The 22,213-nt window shown below is 37.4% G+C and overlaps 1 protein-coding gene across 11 annotated transcripts in view; it reads left to right on the top strand.

Annotated features, from left to right (window-relative positions):
* Positions 1-22,213, top strand: part of ZRANB3 (zinc finger RANBP2-type containing 3) — a 308,526-nt gene that overhangs the window by 230,145 nt on the left and 56,168 nt on the right. For all 11 annotated transcript variants that reach the window (XM_031651750.1, XM_031651757.1, XM_031651752.1 and 8 more), the window contains 4 exons: positions 7,568-7,687; positions 10,605-10,724; positions 13,266-13,445; positions 16,247-16,399. In XM_031651750.1, coding sequence (XP_031507610.1) covers positions 7,568-7,687; positions 10,605-10,724; positions 13,266-13,445; positions 16,247-16,399 — 573 coding nt within the window. The remainder of the gene's footprint in view (positions 1-7,567; positions 7,688-10,604; positions 10,725-13,265; positions 13,446-16,246; positions 16,400-22,213) is intronic.

Genomic DNA, 22,213 nt, shown 5'->3' with positions numbered 1-22,213 from the left:
GTCCTCCTGCCCCAGCCTCCCAAAGTGCTGGGATTACAGCCATGTGTCGCTGTGTCAGGCCTAGATTAGCTGTTTTGATCAATGACTTTTATGATCAAACTTCCACGAAAATAACTTTCTTAAAGTTCATAATAGTATTGGCTTTACTTTGTCAAAATTTGGGTGAATTTTGGGTAAATGGAATTATGTCATTCTTAGGAATGCTGTCTCATGTATCCTTGCTAAGTTGATTGATTGATTGATTGATTGATTGATAATGATTGCTTTATTATAACTTGTTCTGAAAACCTTACGGAAAGATTTAGGATCCCAGGGTTTTTTTGTAAAATTATGTTGGTTAAGATATTAAATTGGGGCCGGGCGCGGTGGCTCACGCCTGTAATGCCTGCACTTTGGGAGGCGAGGTGGGCCCGGATCACCCGAGGTCAGGGAGATCCAGCCATCTGGCTGTGCAGTGAAACCCGTCTCTACTAAAACACAAAAAATTAGCGGTGGCGGTGGCGGGCGCTATAGTCCCAGCTACCCAGAGCTGTGGGAAGAATAAGCCTTGAGACCCGGAGAGGCGGAGCTTACAGTGAGCGAGATCAGCCACTGCACTCCAGCCCGACAGAGTGAAGACTCCGCCTCCAAAAAAAAAAAAAAAAAAAAAGATATTAGAATTGGAGATTACCTTTTTCACGGGTATTGCATACCACATCTACCGCTAAATTGTTCTTGTGGAACTCTATCAGTGTCAAAAGATTAAATGTATTAGAGGTATTAGATTTGTATTTGCAGATATATTTATAAGGAAGTAAAACATTCTTTGAGATAAGAAAATAATACTTTTGATAGTTCACTGGAACCATCTTTTGAAGTGAAATTATTGTTTCTTTGGGAAAATTTGGGCATGAGGCTCTGTAAAAATGTTCAAAGCCCTGACATTATGGTATGGAAACTGCTAGTCTTCTCCTGAAGGCTGTCTCCTACCAGATTTCAAAATCTTTACTAACAGATTTGAAAATGTTTTTTCAGGCTGATGAAAAAGTTTCTAAATTAAAAACTATCGGCAAAGGGGGAAGGGATACTGGAAGACAATGTCTAGCCTTCCTTTTGTGGTGAGCTGCAGAAGCTAGGCAAGGAGTAAATAAACAATGCATATTCTCTTTTACTTTGGTACTTGCCTCTGCTTATTTAAGATTATTTTAAAGGATAGAAAGTAAATCAACTATCACAAAAGAAATAAGTTATTAAGGAACAGTATAAGGTGAGGTAGATAAATGAATAAAAATAAGAGAGTATATCAACTGATGAATGGATAAATAAAATGCATATATATTCATACAGTGGAATATTATTTGACATTAAAAAATAAATGAAGTGCTGATGTATGCTACAACATGGATTGGAAACCATTACACTAAGTTAAAGAAGCTGTCTCAGAACACACATATATGATTCCATTTATATGGAATGTCCAACAGAGTCAAATCCATAGAGACAGAAAGTTAATTAGTGTTCACCTAGAGCTGAAATGATGGGGAGCTGGGGTATGACAGCTGAGAGGTAAAGGAATTCTTTTTAGGGTAATGAAAAGGTCCTAACATTGTTAGGTTGTGATTGTTGTGATGATACACAATTCTGCAAATGTACTAAAAGCCATTGAATTGTACACTTAAAAGAGTGAATTTTATGGCATGGGAATTATATCACAATGAAGCTATTTTTTAAAAAAGAGAGAGAACCTAGGTTCTTCTGTCTTTTGTTGTCTGACCCAGTTCGCTGCTTGCCCTCAACAGCTCCTATTATAGCCCCAAGATGACTGCTGCATTCCAGGATATCAGATATGAAGTGCAGCCCATAATGTCTAAAGCAAGGAAAAGTGTTCCTAAGAGTGCCTTTGTCAGGGAGGATGTTTTTTTGAAACCCCCAGCAGACTCCTTAGGTGTCATATTAGTCAGAATCATTTGCAGGGGAAATGAAAATGCTAGATTTGCTTAGACCAATCACAATTCACCTGTGACTAAGAAGACATTAAAAGAGCTTTAAAAAAAAAGAGTTTAAAAGGTCATGCGATATCTGAACAAAACTGTCATTTGACTGGGTTCTGAGGACTTCAGGACTTAAAGGGAAGCTTTCTTTGTGCTCACACTCTCTTAGCTGTAAGTTATAGCTGTTAAAGAAAAGATTATTCTGACTTGTTAAAACAGTAGGGAAGACTACTCAAGACTATTGCAGTATAGAGGTCAACTGTTTTGCAATAGGCGAGAGAGGTTGAGCTCAATTCCAAATACAAGGACAAGTAGAGGTTTATAGCCAGCAAGTAGGTTGAGAGAGTTGATGAATGGAAAATTACTAAGAGGAGACCTGAAGGAGATTCTTGCTAAAGACAGGCCAAGGCTTTATACATCCAAAGGTGCGGAATGAGGAACTAGATCCAATATCAAGAGTGGGGGGATTTTCACTGAAATGACTTAGTAGGGTTCTTACAAGACTGGGCTATGCAGGCCTGGCAAGGATAGGATGGACACAGAAGACCAAGGTGAAGGCTTAGTTGCACAGAGGGCTCAGGAGAGCCTAACTAAAGTTAGATCAAAGGAGAGTCTTTGTCATAGTTCAGTTTTGATGTTTTTGTCTTTCTTTTTTTTCTTTCTTTTTATTTGATTAAAAGCCAACAATTTGAAATCAAATAACTTTTATCAGTTCTTCAGTGCAATATAGATTTTTCTTTAACTACTTTTACCTCAGAAAGTAAGATGTGTACTTCTTCACTGAAAAAAAAATGAATATTCTATTTATTGTTGTATTTTATTTTATTTTATTTATTTATTTATTTTGAGATGGAGATTTGCTCTTGTTGCTCAGGCTGGAGTGCAATGGTGCAATCTCAGGTCACCGCAACCTCTACCTCCCGGGCTCAAACGGTTCTCCCGCCTCAGCCTCCCGAGTAGCTGGACCACAGGCATGCGCCATCACGCCTGGCTAATTTTATATTTTCAGTAGAGACAGGGTTTCTCCATGTTGGTCAGGCTGGTCCCTAACTCCAGACCTCAGGTGATCCTCCCACCTCGGCCTCCCAAAGTGCTGGGATTACAGGCGTGAGCAACCGCACCTGGCCTGCATTTTTTTAAATAAGATATAATGTATAGTTAATTACTTAAATTAGACCTTCGACTAACAGGCTCATTACTAACAGATCAATTCTAGTAAAATAAAATAGAGTTTTGAACACATGCATTTTCTGCAACTTCTGTGAAACCTGAACCGGCATAACCAAGACGTTAATTATTATGAGAACCTGCCATTCCACATACTATGTGCTTAAGATCGTTTGGAAGCAAATTCCTGTTCAGATAATTTCAAATCTGACAATGCAGTGATAGTTTTTATTAGGATAAAATCAAAATAGTTAAAATGCATGCATAGTACATTTTAAAATGAAAATCTGTGTAATCCCCAGCTTAAGAACCTAAGAGAATCCCAAAAGTTCATTTGTAACTTTTGATGTTTTGCTATACTAAACACATTTTCTCCTAAAAAGCAGTATCACAAATGATGGTTAAGTTGCTTTGTTAGTCCTAAGAGCCTATTTAGCCAGTTATGTAATTGAGCTTTATAATAATGTTAGGAACCATAAACCTTTTTGAAGCACTAGTGGAAAGGAGTGGGAAAAGGGGGCTTGAACTTTGGCATCAGCATCTCTGGTCATGATGGAAGCAGGTGATATCAGTGGAGGAGACTCTAACAAAAATTGCTTACTTGGGAAGAGGAGGGGGAATCCATCTGAGACTAGAGGTTTAGCAATTATATAGTTTGTAAATCTGGACTGGATAGTAATGAATGTACCTAAAGTACTCCATCTTGACATGTACATTTTGAAAGGCTTATCACAGTAAATATAGCTCTTTAGGCAAACATGCACTTTATTAAAATGGTTCAGTTGCCATGACAACATATCCGGAATTTATAGCTCCTTGTTTTGACAGTACTTCATTTCCACTTTCCAAGGCACTGAAATCCAAGGCTAAAGTTCTTAACAGCCCCTTCTCTCATTGTATGATGAATTTCTGTGGTTTAGAAAACTTAGACATGCAAAATGTCATTTGCAGAATCTGTCATGTGACTTTATAGTCATATATATGAATTTTAAGTAGGTATTTTTCAGTTTCGAAATGCCTTCTTTATAATTTTTTATTACCAAACCTACATAGTATCATAGTTTAATGACCAGAGATCCAAAAAATAACAGTCCTCTAACCTTATTTCCCAAAGGCAACAACCTTCTTTTCTTTCAGCTGATTTTTTTTTTTTTTTTTAGTATTTACTTCAAATCCCTCAACACCATACTTACATTGCTGCTTGGTTTGTATTACTATTTGCTTTGTAATTTTAGCTGTCATCAGTTGCCTTCTTAATACGGAAGATAAAATTTTAGCCCTTTCTGTTTTTTCCATCCTTCCATGAAAGTGATAATCATAGTTTTACTGATTTTATAGCAACTTATTACCAATTTTGGCTTGATCAGTATGCACCATGTTTATTATTAGAACCATATTTACAACATTTACAGGTGAAATATATGCTATGGATATGTTTTCTTCCACAATTCATTTTATTTTCTTTGGCATTAATAATTATAAACGTTTTTATTTTCTTCTTTTATTAGTTTTCTGTGTAGTTGTCACTAATTCATCCTCAAAGTTTCCCCTAGTTATTTAACCTCCTCCCATTATCTTTAAACATTCAGCATTGTATTAATCTCATCTTCTTAAAGAAATTTCCCCTGGTTCCTTCTGATTAGCTCCAGTCTGAACTGTTACTCTTTAGGCCTGCTGCAGAGCTCTCATCCTAGAGATTTTCACCTCTTTCCTTTATATTATTTTCTTTCTTTGTTTACTTCCTTGTTTTGTTGGAGGATTTTCTCCAGTAGCCTCCCAAGAAATGGTATATTGGAAGCAAATTATTTGCATTCCTTGCGTATTTGAAAATATTATTATTCTATCTGATTTTTAATTAGCTGGATATAAAATTTAGGGAAATCATTTTCTCTCATTTCTGGTATTGGTATTGAGAAATCCAATACAATTCAGAATTGTTACTCTATTTTGATTCTATGAAATCTTTTCTTCCCTTTCTGGAAGCTTATAGAATCATTTCTGTGTCCCAGTGTTCTAAAATTTCTTGATAATGAGCCTCGTTCTGGGTGTGTTTTCATTCATTGTGAAAGACACGAAGGGGGTCTTTTCCATTTTTCATTTTGGAAACTCATGCCCTTCAGTTATGTAGAACTTTATTTCTTTGATTATTTTTGTTGGTTTTTTTCTCTGTTTGTTTTCTGAGACTTTTATTATGCCTATATTTTCATACATTGCCCTCATGACCTGATCCCCTAATTATTTTATATTTTATATTTCTTTTTTTTTTTTTTTTTTTTGAGACAGAGTCTCATTCTGTTGCCCAGGCTGGAGAGCAGTGACGTAATCTCGGCTCACTGCAACCTCCACCTCCCAGGTTCAAGCGATTCTCCTGCCTTGGCCTCCCGAGTAGCTGGGATTACAGGCGCGTGCCAACACGCCTGGCTAATTTTTGTATTTTTGGTAGAGATGGGGTTTCACCATGTTGGCCAGGCTGGTCTTGAACTCCTGACCTCGAGTGATCCGCCCGCCTCGGCCTCCCAAAGTGCTGGGATTACAGGCGTGAGCCACCATGCCTGGCCTATATATTTTCTGTCCACTTTCTGGGAGATTTCCTTAGCTTAGTAACCAATGAATTATCCATTTCTGCTATTATATTTTTCATTTCTGAGAGTACTTTTTTCTCCTCTTTATATCTCTCTCTCTCTTTTTTTTTTTCTGGAAAATGGTCTTGTTTTATAAATGCAATCTCTTCCAGTTTTCTTAGCTCTGTATATTTGATCTGTTCATACATGTTGCTTTCTACAAATATCTATTGATCTTTGGTTGGTTGCTTATATTTACAAGAAAGACACTAACCACTGACTAGAAGCTCTGCACATGTATATGATTTATAGACTATGGCCTTCAATAAAGGGTGTTCTGAATGGGATGTCTCCTTGGGAAACCCCTGAAAGCAGTATCTTTAGTTTTTTCTCTTGGCTGGTCAGATTCCTTAGAAAAGAATCACTTTATATGATTCTGCCCTCTTGCCTGAAGGACATAAGCCTGTTTCTGTTTTGGGAAGTATAGGGGTAAGAAGGCTGGGAGAGAGGGGCAGATCTCAGCATTTATTTTGTAACTTTCATGTAATCCCCATGAATTTTGTAGGATATACTTATCATCAATATAGGATTCCTCCATCCAAATACCCTCTATTTTATCCACTCCAGAGAATAAGTCTGTAGTTTTCTACCACAATGGTTATAGTAGTTACTTATTGTATGGCATAGGTAGAGAGAAGGTAAATAGCAGTATTGTACATAATCAACTACTTAAACATTATTTCAGCAGGTCCTTCTAGCCACACCTGTCCCCATTCCAGAGGTGTCATTTTCTGAACCTTTTTAGATGACTGCAGCATAAATCAAGTGCTTCTCCAGTTTCCATAGCCAGTTTAGGATCTGTGAGATTGGTTAATCAGTTGTCAGTCATTATGTACTTCTTAGCTTCCAAAGTTTTGTTGCTATTGACTTTTCTCCAGTTCTCTTTGTCCCTCTACACTTAGATATCTTTTAAACATAGCATTGAGATGGAGCAGAAGTTAAATGTGGTCAGCCTGGTATCTTTTTCCAAAAGTTGTAAATAACCAGATTTTTTAAAGTTAAAAGATACATATATTCATATTTTAAACTTAATTCATGCGATCCTCTTTAATTCCTATTTATTTCATACCAAATTAATTTTTCACTCTTACTAAGTAACTTGGCCTCAAGTTACCTATTAATCTGAACTTTTTAAATTTTCTTCCTTCTACCTCACAATTGTTCTATATGTCCCCCTGTTCTCTCAGACCTCACTACTGTTGTCTTCATCCCATCACTCCAGCCTCTTCTGGAACCTTCTCCATCCCAGAGATACGCTAAATGACCTCATTTCCATTTATCTTAATCTGTGTGCTCCTTGAACTGCCTATTTGTAAGTCTACCTAAGTTTCTTAAGTAAAAAACAAAAACAAAAACAAAACAACTTTCCTTAAACCTTACTCTTTTCAGTCTTCCCTTTAAAAAAAAAAAAGTGCTCTTCATCTGATTTTTTTGCTCTCTATTTTCTCCTTAACTCTGTCCTACTTAGTCTTATATGTAAACTTTTTTGAAAATCACCTTCTAAACAAAACTGCCAACTCCTTGATCATAGCCTACTTGACTACCTCCTTTCCGTTGAAACCCATTGTTGTGTTGTTTTTTAATTCTTCTAATTCTTGTCTTCTTCTCGTTTAACTGCTCAGGTTTTTCCCTTCTTGTCCCTCTTCTTCAACATTTTCCTTATATGTGGGCTTCTACTTCCTTAGGCTACCTAAAGAACAGTGCAGCTAAAAGTTCATATTTACTGATTTTCAAGCCGCTTTATTAAAAGTGACAAATTTTAAATAATCACTTTTATGACACTAATAAGGTTTACCTTTTAATATTTAGGCAGGTGCTGTAAAGGATTATATTAAGATGATGCTTCAGAATGATTCACTTAAATTTCTGGTTTTTGCTCACCATTTAAGCATGCTCCAAGCTTGCACAGAAGCAGTCATCGAAAATAAGGTATGTTGCTATTTTTTAATTAAATACTTTTTAGAATGCATATTTTTACTATACTAAACTTCAGTTGTAGTCTCATAATTGAGGAGTTTTTTGTCTTCTTTAGATGATGGTATATAAATTATTACACATTTTTCTTGAAAATTATATTAGTATTATATGTGATATACTATTAAATTTTCTCTTTTCTTAACTGATCTCATAATTTTCCACTGACCAAATTATCTGGATTGATTAAAAATATGCTGCCATGATAGGCTATAATGTGAATTTCATTTTTGTTCCTGGATATACCATTTTAGAGTGGCGTAGGTGGTTAAACGTTAGACTTTCTATTTACCTGCATGGTGGCCTTTGAATGTGGGTGACATAGAGAGGAAAGAAAGAATGAATTTGGCCAATGTTAGTACCCAACTGCAGTCATACCATTTAAACTTCCAGGCAGTGTATGGAAAATGATTACTAAAATTTAGTGTAGATGTATTTGAAACATATGGCCTAAGTAATTTATCAGGTTAGCTCCATCAAGCCATGTGGCTTTACTGCATCTTCTTAGGTCTACCTTGATTTCCAGTAGTCCACCAGTGAGTGGCAACATCTTCCTTTGTTTCTATCAAAGATAAAAACTTAGCATACATTGTTTAAACATTAGTTAATATGTTCACTAATATTACCAAAGAAATACTTCTAGTATTTCCTCCATAGGAAGAGTTATAATAAAGTGCTGTACATTAAAAGGTACTTTCTCACTGATTATATAGTTTCTGAAAAACACCCTCTAAGAGTTAATTAACCTTAATATTTTTTAAATGATTGGGCAAGAAATTAGATTCCTAATATTTTTCTTATTCTAATTCCATTATACCTTAAAACTACTGGGATCGATTCGAAGTATGGTAGTCTTTTTTTCTTACATCCATTTTACTGATATGTTTAGAATCCCATTTAGCTTTACTAAGAGTTAAAAATGTAGATATAGGCCAGGTGCGGTGGCTCACACCTGTAATCCCAGCACTTTGGGAGGCCGAGGGGAACGGATCACCTGAGGTCGGGAGTTCCAGAACAGCCTGACCAACATGGAGAAACCCCGTCTCTACTAAAAATACAGAATTAGCCGGGCGTGGTGGCACATGCCTGTAATCGCAGCTACTCGGGAGACTGAGGCAGGAGAATCGCTTGAACCTAGGAGGAGGCAGAGGTTGCAGTGAGCTGAAATCCCGCCACTGCACTCCAGCCTTGGCAATAAGAGCGAAACTTCTTCTCAAAAAGAAAAAAAGATATTTATGGGGTTGGAGGTGAATTTTTCCCCAACTCTCCCTACCCTGACAATGTATTTTCTTTAGAAAGACCCTCAGAGGATTTTATAATCTTCCTTAATGGCTATTAAATGGTTCATTGGTCAACGTATACTTGCTCTTTGAGGACAGAACATTAATACGGGACATTCTCTTTAATAATTAACTTGGATATTCCCTTATAAAAGTGAATATTCATATGTTCCAACTATTTAAGGCTATATTTTCTATAGCAGTACATATATGAATAAGGTTTTTTGAAATTTAGGACTATTTTTAGAAGTTGGATAATGACTTCTTTTTAGCTATTCTAACACATAGTGATAACCCCCTTTTCTCAACTCAAATCATTATTAAAGACAGCAATGTTCAGTTTAACACTTAACGTTTCCCTACTTTTTTTTTTTTTTTTTTTGAGGCGGAGTCTCGCTCTGTCGCCCAGGCTGGAGTGCAGTGGCTCGATCTCGGCTCACTGCAAGCTCCGCCTCCCGGGTTTACGCCATTCTCCTGCCTCAGCCTCCTGAGTAGCTGGGACTACAGGCGCCCGCCACCGCGCCGGGCTAATTTTTTTTTTTTTCCTTGTATTTTTAGTAGAGACGGGGTTTCACCGTGGTCTCGATCTCCTGACCTTGTGATCCGCCCGCCTCGGCCTCCCAAAATGCTGGGATTACAGGCGTGAGCCACCGCGCCCGGCCTGTTTCCCTGCTTTTTAAAAATGTGTGTGGTTGCATCAGTGCCCCACCTCACTGGAGATGACCGTATCACATATTTCTTTTAAGTTTAATAATGTGTAAAACCAGAATTCAAACGATAGATTAAAAGCTCTGTTTTCTGGCTGGGCACAACGAGGCGGGCGGATCACGAGGTCAGGAGATGGAGACCATCCTGGCTAACACTGTGAAACCCCGTCTCTACTAAAAATACAAAAAATTAGACACGCATGGTGGCAGGCGCCTGTAATCCCAGCTGCTCCGGAGGCTGAGGCAGGAGAATGGTGTGAACCCGGGAGGTGGAGCTTGCAGTGAGCAGAGATCGCGCCACTATACTCCAGCCTGGGCGACAGAGCAAGACTCCGTCTCAAAAAAATAAAAAAATAAATAAAGCTCTATTTTCCCAGTTAATATTTGAGATATTTCAGAAATAAATGTACTACTCTTCATGAATCCATAATTTGTGGGCAGAATCATCTTTCTCTTTTCTCACGTCTGGCTTTATTTTCACTTTAGAATTAGTGATCTTAAAACTTTAGAGTTAGTCTGATCCATGGTTTAAAGTTGCATGTCAATTTACGTAGAATTTTACTGAAGACAGCATTAGCTTAATTCATAAAAGATATGTGGAGCTTCCGCTATATACAAGGCATTGCCCTTGGCATTGATGGGATAAAGATGAATTAGACATAGACTCTACCCTCAAGTAGCTTAAAAGATTAAAAAAATAAGAAATTGTTATAAGAAGCTATTAAAAAACTTGGTAAGATTCTTCTTGTATAACATTTACCAATCTGTCATCTTAACCAAGTTCCATTTTGTTATGTGACCGTAAAAATAAGCTGTAAAATATATAAAATGAGATGGGTACATAGGGGTTTGTCCTAATTTTGCCGTTTCCCTTGTTGATGCTAGACTCGTTACATTAGGATAGATGGAGGTGTTTCATCTTCAGAAAGAATACATCTGGTTAATCAGTTTCAAAAGGATCCTGACACTCGTGTGGCTATCCTAAGCATTCAAGCTGCTGGCCAGGTAAGAAATTTTCAATGAAATGTCATTGAAATAAGAAAAAAGGCCATTCACTATAACTTTGGTTTATAAACTTATAATTTTCTATCTTGATGCCTTGTATAATAAATATTAATTCTTCTTCAGAGAGTTCCAGAAAGTATAATAGAAAGAGGCCTTGACATCTTTGACACAGATCTCCTAAATTTTCAAGGAAAGTATGTCTTTGAAAGAATATACTTTCAAAGAAGAGTAAGAAGTGTATAGTTAATTTGACTGTAATCATTTTGCGTGACCTTTTTTCCTTCCTTTGAATTTGTATAGGCTTTTCTCATACCTGTCTCATATCCAACCCCTCACTTACTTGATTAGGTTTGAAGGCAAGTAAACAGAAATTCAGATTAAGACTGACTTAAATACACAAAGTTTAATTCTCTTATGTAGACAGTCCAGGCCTAGCATGATGTTTGCACAAAGTCCTTAGGACCTACACCCCTTCTCGCTTTCTGCTTTACCACTCTTAGCAAGTATCTCTTATCTAAAAGGGCTGCTAGAGCTTCATCATATCTGCAGTTCAAGCAGCTGCCTGAAGAAAAGCACACTGCATCTCACTGTCTTGTAGTTAGTCCCACAACCACACCTAATTTCAAGGGAAGCTGGGAAGAGTATCCTTTTTTCCATGTAGCTCTGCTAAAAAATTGGGTGTTATGTTACAAAGGAATAAGAGAAGGATAGATATTAGGGAAAGTAATGGCAGTCTCTGCCACAGTAGATAAGAGGGGATCTTCTGGACTGTTTTTCTGCTAACATTCTAAAATATTTTGTTGTAAATGTCTAAGCTAGGATATTTAACATAGGGAAAAGTAATTGAGCATACTGCTGTTCAACCAAGCTGATACATGCCAAAGATCTGCTTTTACCCAGCTAATTAAAATATATAAAATTGTATACAGAGAGAAACTTTTATGAGGATGAAGCAGTTCCACAATTCACTGGGAGTTCTAACCAAAAGGACGGTTGTCTCAATGCTTCCCTCACGTTCAGTTAACCTTCCAATAATCGGAGTTATTTATCTGTTAGACTATTCCAACCATAGAGAATATCATCAAAAAGGGCTTAGAATTAGAAATGAAGTACTTAGAGCTAGGGAGGTGCTAAGTAGGAGAAAGCCAGACGGGAGAGTCTAGGACCTTTTGAAATTAATAATGTATGGGGCACTTACATTTTATTCAAAGCTGTTTCTGAAGACCTTATATAAATCAAGACTCATATACTTTAGGACTGATATCTCCATAGGAATAAAGGAAAGTAGAAAGGTCTTTGTTCTTGGTACTGTGAATCTTACATTATAGTTTAGCAGCTGCTTAGAGTGGTATTGATCTTGCCAGCATATTTTCCCTTTATGCTTGTATAGTCAAATGATGCTTTTTATAAAATTAAAGATGTCTCTCTTTAAAAACTACTTTTTATTGTTTCTGCATTATTTCTAATATTCTGTGGCATTTTCAGTCCTAAATAGCAGCATAGTTTAATATGTGTCTCTGTATTTTTATTACCTCTAACTTCTTTTTCAGAGACTGATTTTCAGTAAGTTTTTCATCTTGAGAACTAGTACCACCATTTAATTAATGCTAGCATGATTTTGTTATGTGACATGAAAATATTTTAAGTGAAAACAACATATCAAAATAATAGCAGTCACAAAAGTCACTCACAGGAGTTTGGTGCGTGTGAACAACAAACAGCATTGATTAAATAATACTCTGAAAAAATGACAGATATTTCTGTTTACCACCTAATGTCATTTTACTGCTATATGGCTATAGCATAAGCATGGTTCACATTTCATTCAGCCTACCAACATTAAAGTCATGCATTTTTTGACACATTGTTTAGTTTGACACATTTTTTAGTTTGATGGTTTTGCATTATTTCATATATTGATTATAAAGCAAGACTTAATGTTTTTATGTCACACTATTTGAAATTCATGAAAATGCAGTTGTACAGAAAATGCAATTGCATTGTATATATTGAGACATAGGCAGTAAATTTCAGCTCTTTGGAATATAACATGAGAAATATCACAGGAAGAAAATGGTATAACCAGAGACATTTTTTTCTTGCTTTATAACATGACAGTGTGAATTAAATGAAGAGGATGTAAATGCTGTCTGCCTAGTTGCTATAGATACCATATGTTGGAAATTGTATTCTCATTTATAAAGTATTTTATTAGATTTTCCAGTGATAATGTGAATCCATTCATCATCAGAGAATAAAGTGATTTAGTTTATATACTTCCATCAAACTGACTTTTGAAATTTTGAAATACCTTTCAAATGTGTTTTCTGTAGTTCACCTAGCTATGCTGTGTTGCATTAAACATTCTTCATTTGCCTTTCATGAATTAAATCTTAATTTGGCCTAAAATAAACAACTAATTTGTTTTCAAGTCCTTCAGTGTTCTCCATTTCACATGTTCAGAAAGACTTTATTATATATGGCTGTATGTTACATTCTTAATTTATTTGCATCTCAATTTATTTGCTTTATTTCACTTAGGGATTAACATTTACTGCGGCAAGTCATGTTGTATTTGCTGAGTTGTATTGGGACCCTGGACATATAAAACAAGCAGAAGACCGAGCTCACAGAATTGGCCAGTGCAGTTCTGTGAATATTCACTACCTTATTGCAAATGGAACTCTAGACACCCTTATGTGGGGAATGTTGAATCGCAAGGTAAAGCTTGAATTTAAATCAAGTTAGCAGCTTACTTATTATTAACCATAGCCAACTGAGTTAAGAGGCTGAGTTTTAGTGTTTTCAGGCAAAGGATACTTAAGTACATCAAGATGATGATAATAATAGAGACCAAGTTAAGAAAAGGCTTCAATAGTAGTACCTTGCCTGCTCTCCTCTGTAATAAGAGAGGCATGAATTTCCACATATTCCTGTTATCTTCTAAGCCCTTCTACTACATTAGAGGGACAATGATGGGGTTGGCTAGCAAGGAAACATAATGTCGCGCCATTGCACTCCAGCCTGGGCAAGACTGTGTCTCAAAAAAAAAAAAAGGATTAGATGATTTCTGGGTTAGTTTGTTTGGGCAGCCATAACAAAGTACCATAGATTGGGTAGTTTATAAATAATAGAAATTTATTTCTCACACTTCTGGAGGCTAGAAGTCTGAGATTAGGATGCCAGTATGGTTGAGTTCTGGTGAGGGCCCTCTTCCAAGTTGCTGACTACTGCTTTCCCATTGTGGAAAGAGGTCAAGAAAGCTCTTTGGGGTCTCTTTTATAGGGGACTAAGCCCATTCATGAGGGCTCCACCTTCATGACCTAATCACCTCCCAAAAGCCCCACATCTGAACACCACCAACATTGGGAGTTAGGATTTTAACATCTGAATTTGGGGGGGATACAAGCATTCAGCCCATAGCACTGTTTTTCAATTAAGTGTTTTTAAAGCACTGAATATAGATATTCAAAATGGCCAATCATATGTTGGTTAAGTTTCAAAGCATATAAATATTAGAATAAAAGTTTTTATGAAGAAAGTGAATAGTATAACTTCTCAAGTTAGACTTTTTCTCATTAAGCATGGAACCATTGACTGGGTAATGGATTATAATTTTGGATAATTATTGCTATGGTTTGAATGTTCATTCCCTCTAAAATTTACTTTGAAACTTAATCCCCACTGTGGCAGTATTGAGAGGTAGGCCATTAAGAGGTGATTGGCCTTCTTTCCCACCCTCTTCTAAAAAAAAGAAAAAAAGGTGATTGGGTCATGAGGACTCTGCCCTCATGAATGGATTAATCCATTCATGGATTGAGGGATTAATGGGTTATCATAAGAGTGGGCCCGGTGGCTTTATTGGAAGAGGAAGAGAGACCTAAGCTAGCACCACTCAGCCCCCTCCCCATAAGATGGCCTGTGCTGTCTCAGAACTCTGCAGGTACCCACCAGCAAGAAGCCTTCACCAGATGTGGCCCCTCAACCTTAACTTCTCAGCTTCCATAAGAAATAAGTTCATTTTCTTTATATATTACACAATTTCAGATATTCTGTTATAAGCAAAAGAAAACATACTAGATGTCAATGAAGAGTCAAACTGTAAAATATTTTAAGAGATTTACTCTGAGCCAAATATGAGTGACAGTGGCTCATGACACAGCCCCAGGAGATTCTGAGAACTTGTGCCATAGGTGGTTGGGCTACAGCTTGGTTTTATGCAAGGTGGGGTGGAGGGAGGCATTGGTTCCAGATCATAGGTGGATTCAAAGATTTTCTGGTTGGCAGTTGATTGAAAGAGTTTATCTGAAGACTTGGAATACCTGGGTTAAGATAAGGAGTTGTGGAGACCAAGGTTCTTCTTAGGCAGATGAAGCATGCAGGTAGCAGGCTTCAGACAGAATAGATTGTAAATATTTCTTATTAGACTTTTTTTTTTTTTGAGAGATGGAGTCTTACTCTATCGCCTAGGCTGGAGTGCAGTAGCGTGATCTCAGCTCACTGCAACCTCTGCTTCCCGGGTTCAAACAATTCTCCTGCCTCAGCCTCCTGACCAGCTGGGACTACAGTTGCCCACCACCATGCCCAGCTGAGTTTTGTATTTTTAGTAGAAATGGGGTTTCACCATATTGACCAAGCTGGTCTCAAACTCCTGACCTTGTGATCCGCCCACCTCAGCCTCCCAAAGTGCTGGGATTACAGGCATGAGCCACCACTCCTGGCCTCTTATTAGACTTTAAAAGGTGCCAGAATCCTTAGTTAATTCTCTCTGGGATCAGGATAAAGACCTGGAAAGGAAAGGGGATTCTCTACAGAATGTAAATTTTCCCCACAAGAGAGAGCTCTGCAGAGCCATTTCATACAAAAGAAATATATTAGGGAGTAAAAGGTTTCCATTTGTTTTAGGGCCTGCTATCTGTCATGTTGGTGTCTTATTGCTACAAAGAATCTGTTTTGTCTGTCTTAAGATCTCTATTTTAATGTTAATGCTGGTCAGCTTTTTTGAGATGGAGTCTCACTCTGTCACACAGGAGTGCGGTAGCAGGATCTCAGCTTACTGCAACCTCCGCCTCCCGAGTTCAAGTGATTCTCCTGCCTTACCCTCCCAAGGAGCTGGCATCACAGGTGTCTGCCACCATGCCCGACTAATTTTTCTATTTTTAGTAGAGATGGGATTTCACCATGTTGGGCAGGCTGGTCTCAAATTCTTGACCTCAGGTGATCAGCCCCCCTCGGCCTCCCAAAGTATTGGGATTACAGGCGTGAGCCACTGCGCCTGGCCTGTTTCAGGTTTACTTTAGAATGCTCTTTGCCGAGAGGAGGAATCCATTTAGTTGGTTGGGAGGCTTATAATTTTATTTTTGGTTTACAAAGATAATTATATTAATAAAGCCCATGCTATGTTGGAACAGTGAGATTTTCTTAGTGGGTAGCTTATGATTTAAATGCAAAATCAAGTTACTTAGTGAATTTCAGTTGTGAGGTGAACTGCTGAAAAATTCATTTACTTTTTCCTTTTGTAGGCTCAAGTTACAGGGAGCACACTGAATGGTAGGAAGGAAAAAATTCAGGCTGAGGAAGGTGATAAGGAAAAATGGGATTTCCTGCAGTTTGCTGAAGCTTGGACTCCAAATGACAGTTCTGAAGAGTTAAGGAAGGAAGCTTTGTTCACTCACGTAAGATTATATGCCTTACTCTTTTTTATTTTTATTTTTTAGTATCCTGAAACCATAACTTTGTATGTATGGTTTTAAATAGCAACTCTTAATTATTTATGGTATTGAAAGGAGACTTCACATAAAGCTGGAACCCCCTTAGAACCAAAAATTAACATTGTTTTCCAACAGTTTTCGTACTTACTGTTCAGCTCCTCAGATAAACTAAATAAAATTCACAGTTCAGAAGAAAATATAGGAGGCTATCTTTATGACACTGAGAATAGGGAAGCATATATTAAATGTGCCTTAAAACATGCAAATAATAAAGAAAAAGATTCAGATATTTGAGTATATCGAAATCAAAGGTTTTGTTATACAAAATGTCCTGTATATAAGTCACACACTCAGTAAAGATATTTGCATTACAGTGTCCAAAGTATTTGAAGAATTTATACAACTCAATTAGTAAAGCATAAACAAGTCAACAGAAAAATAGGCAAAGAGCTGGGCATGGTGGCTGACACCTGTAATCCCAGCATTTTGGGTGGCTGAGGCAGGCAGATCACCTGAGGTCAGGAGTTTGAGACTAGCCTGGTCAACACGGTGAAACCCTGTCTCTACTAAAAATACAAAAATTAGCTGGGTATGTTGGTGCACACCTGTAATCCCAGCTACTTGAGAGGCTGAGGCACAGAAATCGCTTGAACCATCTGAACCAGGAAGGCAGAGGTTCCCATGAGCTGAGATTGTATTGCTACACTCCAGGCTGGGCAACAGAGTGAGACTGTGTCTCTGTCTCAAAAATAAAAAAAAGAAAGAAGAAAAAAAAGAAAAATAGGCAAAGAATATGAGCATCAGAGGATACCTGAATAGCCAATAAACATGAAAAGAAGCTCTACCTCACTAAAATAAGGCAAATTGTAAAGATAATTTTCCTCTTTACTATTTATTAGTAAGTAATTAGCGGTCTAACAATTTCAAAGTATGTGACCCCCCCCCCATTCCCAAAACTTGTTACTGAGTGGTTTTAGCATTCATTAATGATATTTGCATGAATCACCTTTGAAATGGTCTTTCTTTTTCTTTTTTTTGAGACAGAGTCTCCAGCCCTGGCTGGAGTACAATGGCGTGATCTCAGCTCGCTGCAACCTCTGTCTCCCAGGTTCAGGCGATTCTCCTGCCTCAGTCTCCCAAGTAACTGAGATACAGATGCCTGCCACCATGCCTGGCTAATTTTTTGTATTTTTAGTAGAGGCAGGGTTTCACTATGTTGGCCATGTTGGTCTCGAACTGCTGACCTTGTGATCCGCCCACCTCGGCCTTCCAAAGTGCTGGGATTACAGGCTTGAGCCACCGCGCCCGGCCTGAAATGTTTTTTCTAATTCCATCATTGCTTCTATATTTATTAGTTGTCATTCTTCTATAAAGAAGACATTTACCTCCCTGCTTTGAAAAAATACGACTATGGACCAGGCGTGGTGGCTCACAGACCTGTAATCCAGCCCTTTGGGAAGCTGAGGTGGGTGGATCAGTTGAGGTCAGGAGTTCGAGATCAGCCTGGCCAACATGGTGAAACTGCATTCCTACTAAAAAAAATACAAAAAAAAAAAAAAATTAGCCAGGCATCATGTCACATGCCTGTACTCCCAGCCACTCGGGAGACTGAGGCAGGAGAATCACTTAAATCCAGGAAGTGGAGGTTTTGGTGAGCCGAGATCAAGCACCACACTCCAGCCTGGGTGATGGAGTGAGACTCTGTCTAAAAAAAAAAGAAAAAATTACTATGAACTTAGGGGTTTCAATTATTGTTATTATTTAATGTGTTATAATCCTTTACCTTTTTTTCTTTTTAAGCTTAGATCTGGCTAATGAAAGCTCCTTTAAACTGGCTCCTTTTTTAAAAAAACACATCCTTATAATTCTCTGAGTGCTTCCTTGCTGTCTGGCACACAATATATAACAGGTTCACCTTAATTTTTTTGCCCCAGACCTGGAATTGGCCCATTTCTTTAAGGAGCACTTATTCCCTTTACTGTGGAGTGATATTTAGAAATTAGGATTTTTTTGTTGTTCCTCTGGGCTGTCATTGCCTCTAGGCTCTTTTCAATGTACAGAGTATTTTCTCACGCATATATAAGGATACATGCACAAAGATCTTTATTGTGTCATTTTTTAGAATGCAAAAAATGGAAACAACCAAAATGCCCATCAATAGAAGAATGGATATGTAGATTGTCATATCTTATAAAATGCTATTTAGAAGTTAAAGTGAATGAGTTATATTTATATGTATCAACATGATGAGATCTTGAAAACACAAAGTTGCTTTAAAAACACATAGCACACACACAGTATAGTCTATGTTTATGAGTACACATATGTAGTAAAACATACACACACATTGGAAGAATATATATCAAATTTATAAAATTGGTTACCTCTGGGAGAGGAGAATGGATGTGGGGAACAATAAAAGTGTGATAGCAACTTCAGCAAAAATGTTTTATTTCCTTTATTTTATAAAAAGATCAGAAGTACAATATTAATATTTGTAAATTTTCAATGGTGGATACATAGATTTTTGTTGTATTCATTATACATTTCTATATGTAAAAATCCCCCAGTCTCACCTCTAACAAATGCTATTTAGAGATTATTTATAAATTTACTAAGAAATAATATATTAGAGAAATTTGTAATTTATAATGTCTGCTGTTTCCTAGCCTTTTTTTTTTTTTTAATTCTTATTTTTTTAAAAGACAGGCTCTCTGCCTATCACCCAGGCTGGAGTCCAGTGGCATGATTATAGCTCACTGCAGCTTCAAAGTCCTGGACTCAAGAGATTCTCCCATCTCAGCCTCCCAAGTAGCTAGGACCACAGGCATATGTTACTATGACTGGCTAATTTTTTATGTTTCGTAGAGACAGAGTCTCACTACATGGCTCAGGCTGGTCTCAAACTCCTGGCCTCAAGCAATCCTCCCACCTCTGCATCCCAAAACACAGATTAGAAGCATGAACTGCCACCACTCTTGGCCTTCTAGTCTTTTTGGGGTAATATGGTGTCAGAGTTACAGAGAGTTTAATTTTAATTTTTCAAAGAACTGATCAGAAACTATTGGAATAAAATTAATATTTACATTTTTTCTGATAATACAAAATTAAAAATTTAATGTGAAGTTTAATTTCATAAAAATACATTATGTGGAATTGTATTTTTAATTATCTTATTTGGAGGTCTAGTACAATTTTTTTTCTAGAATATTAGAATATAATTCTGTGAAATATTGCTAAAAAATAGATCATTTATAATTGCGTTTAAAAAACGAGTTTTCTTTTTTCTTTTTTTTTCTTTTTGGAGATGGAGTCTTACTCAGTCGCCAGGCTGGAGTGCAGTGGCACAATCTCGGCTCACTGCAAACTCCGCCTGCCGGGTTCAAGCAATTCTCTTGCCTCAGCCTCCCAAGTAGCTGAGACAACAAGCACATGCCGCCATGCCTGGCTAATTTTTTGTATTTTAGTAAAGACGGGGTTTCACCCTGTTGCCCAGGCTGGTCTCCAACTCCTGAGCTCAGGCAATCTGCCCACCTCGGCCTCCCAAAGTGCTAGGATTACAGGCATGAGCCACCGCGCCCAACCAAGTTTTCTTTCAACAATGCTTATTATATTATATTCTGGTCTACAATAAAGTGAATAGAAATCCTAGCTATTTTTAAAATATATAAATAAACCTATGATTTGTGGCTGTTCTTTCTCTAAAACTTCCTATCAAACTATGTTTACCAGTTCATTTCTAAGATAGGTATTAAGAATTTGAAATAAATCTTCCTACATATGTATATGTTTGTTTTTAAAAGTTTATCTGAAGAAAATATATATTTGTGTACACAATTGTAAAAAATCACCCATACCAAATTTTACTTTCTTGAGTTAGGTATATCTTTCATGGTTCAGTGTTGTCTTATATGTTTTCCAATACTTGTCTTTGTACAAATGCAGTTTGATGTGAATTGGAATCCTAGAATGTAGGGATCTTTTGTTTGTTTTGGTTAGTTTTGCTTTGTTGGTATTTACTTGTTATATGGCCAGCATGTGAAGTGTGCTTTGATTGACTTTAGGTGGGTGCGCCCTCTCACCACTTTGACTATACCCTCCCAGCTTCATGCAGTTTAAGAAATGTTCAATTGGCCGGGCGCGGTGGCTCAAGCCTGTAATCCCAGGACTTTGGGAGGCCAAGATGGGCGGATAACGAGGTCAGGAGATCGAGACCATCCTGGCTAACACGGTGAAACCCTGTCTCTGCTAAAAAATACGAAAAACTAGCCCAGCGAGGTGACGGGCGCCTGTAGTCCCAGCTACTCCTGAGGCTGAGGCAGGAGAATGGCGTAATCCCGGGAGGCGGAGCTTGCAGTGAGCCGAGATCGCCCCACTGCACCCAAGTCAATAATATATTAAATATATTCAATATATACTTATTTTATACTTATATTATTATTGAGTAATATATTCAATATATTCAATATATACTTGACTAATATTCAATAATATATTCAAGTATATATAGTACACATATAGTATATATATACACTTGAATATATATTATTCAAGCATTTGAATAATACCTTAAATGAAACTAATCCACACAAATGTATGAGTGACAATTCTTTACCCATGCTAGATGTATTTACATTTTTTAAGAAATTACAGTATTTATTAACCCAAATGAAACTCAAATTGAAGTCCAACTCAAGTAAAAAGAAAAAATTCCATCACCACAAGGAAAGATACTTTTGCACAGCCCAGTTGGCTGTCCCATAAGTAAGCAGTCCTGCCTTGGAATCCATCACCAGGGTCACTGCCTAAGATGTGGTCAGTCCAATTTCCACTGCTTCTTCCCTTCTTCTACTTCTGAATGTGTCTGACTTCTAAGTACTATTTTGGCTTTGAGGTGTTTTGATTTCCCTACAGTGGCTTCCATTGAGTGATAGTGTAGGTCATCTCCAGGCGGGAGAATGGCATGGATAATATTAGTGTATGTTATTTCTAAGCAACGAAAGGCTGTTTCTGAATAAAGCAAGCTGAGTGGAGTATTCAAATAGGGAGCCTCCTTCTGTCTCTGGTTTTCATTTTGCTACCATCATCTAACAAGTATCTCTTCCTCTAGCTCTAGCTGTGGGAAATTGGGGCCCTTCCCTTAACCTCTTTAGGGTCTTTTCTTATCCCCTTTTGCTCCTTTCTCCAATAATCAGCAACATTATATATCTAGCCATTTGAGTCCCTAGGTTACTAGATGGCTTCTAAGCCCCCTTTCATCCATTATATATAAACTATAAAGTATCCTAAGAGAAACTTGGTACATAAATGATTCACAAGTGAGCAAAAAAAAAAAAAAAAAAAAAAGGACTCTAATATAGTGTGGGTAATGAGTTCTGCTTGTGGTTAGGACATGTCTGCTTTCTGCTCAGCTTCTCTTCTTTTAATCTCAATGAGCCAGAGCTACTTCTATTTCCTTACTTCATACACTAGTTATCTTTACATTTTGAGATGAATCTCTAGGAAATTCACAAATACAGCCAGAACGACTACTTCCAGTCATTTCTTGCTACCTCTTGCATCAGCCCACTCTACAGTCTCTGCTTTCCTTTGCCAGTTGTTTTGTGTGCTCTTAGTTCACTGTGTCCTAGCGTTCCTTGCCTTCATTAGCCTCTCCCCATTTGCCTGCTTTCCTCACCCTGCTTCTGTCCGAGCCTCTTTGGCTTGCCTTTTCTCCATCACAATCATCCTTAAGTTCCCTGGCCTGCTGCCTCAAGGGCTTCTAGATCATCCTTTACC

The sequence above is a fragment of the Papio anubis genome, chromosome 10 (genome assembly GCF_008728515.1).
Source record: "Papio anubis isolate 15944 chromosome 10, Panubis1.0, whole genome shotgun sequence".
NCBI classification, from domain to species: Eukaryota; Metazoa; Chordata; class Mammalia; order Primates; family Cercopithecidae; genus Papio; species Papio anubis.
Note: the sequence above shows the minus strand (reverse complement) of the source record. Positions and strands in the feature narration are given on the sequence as shown.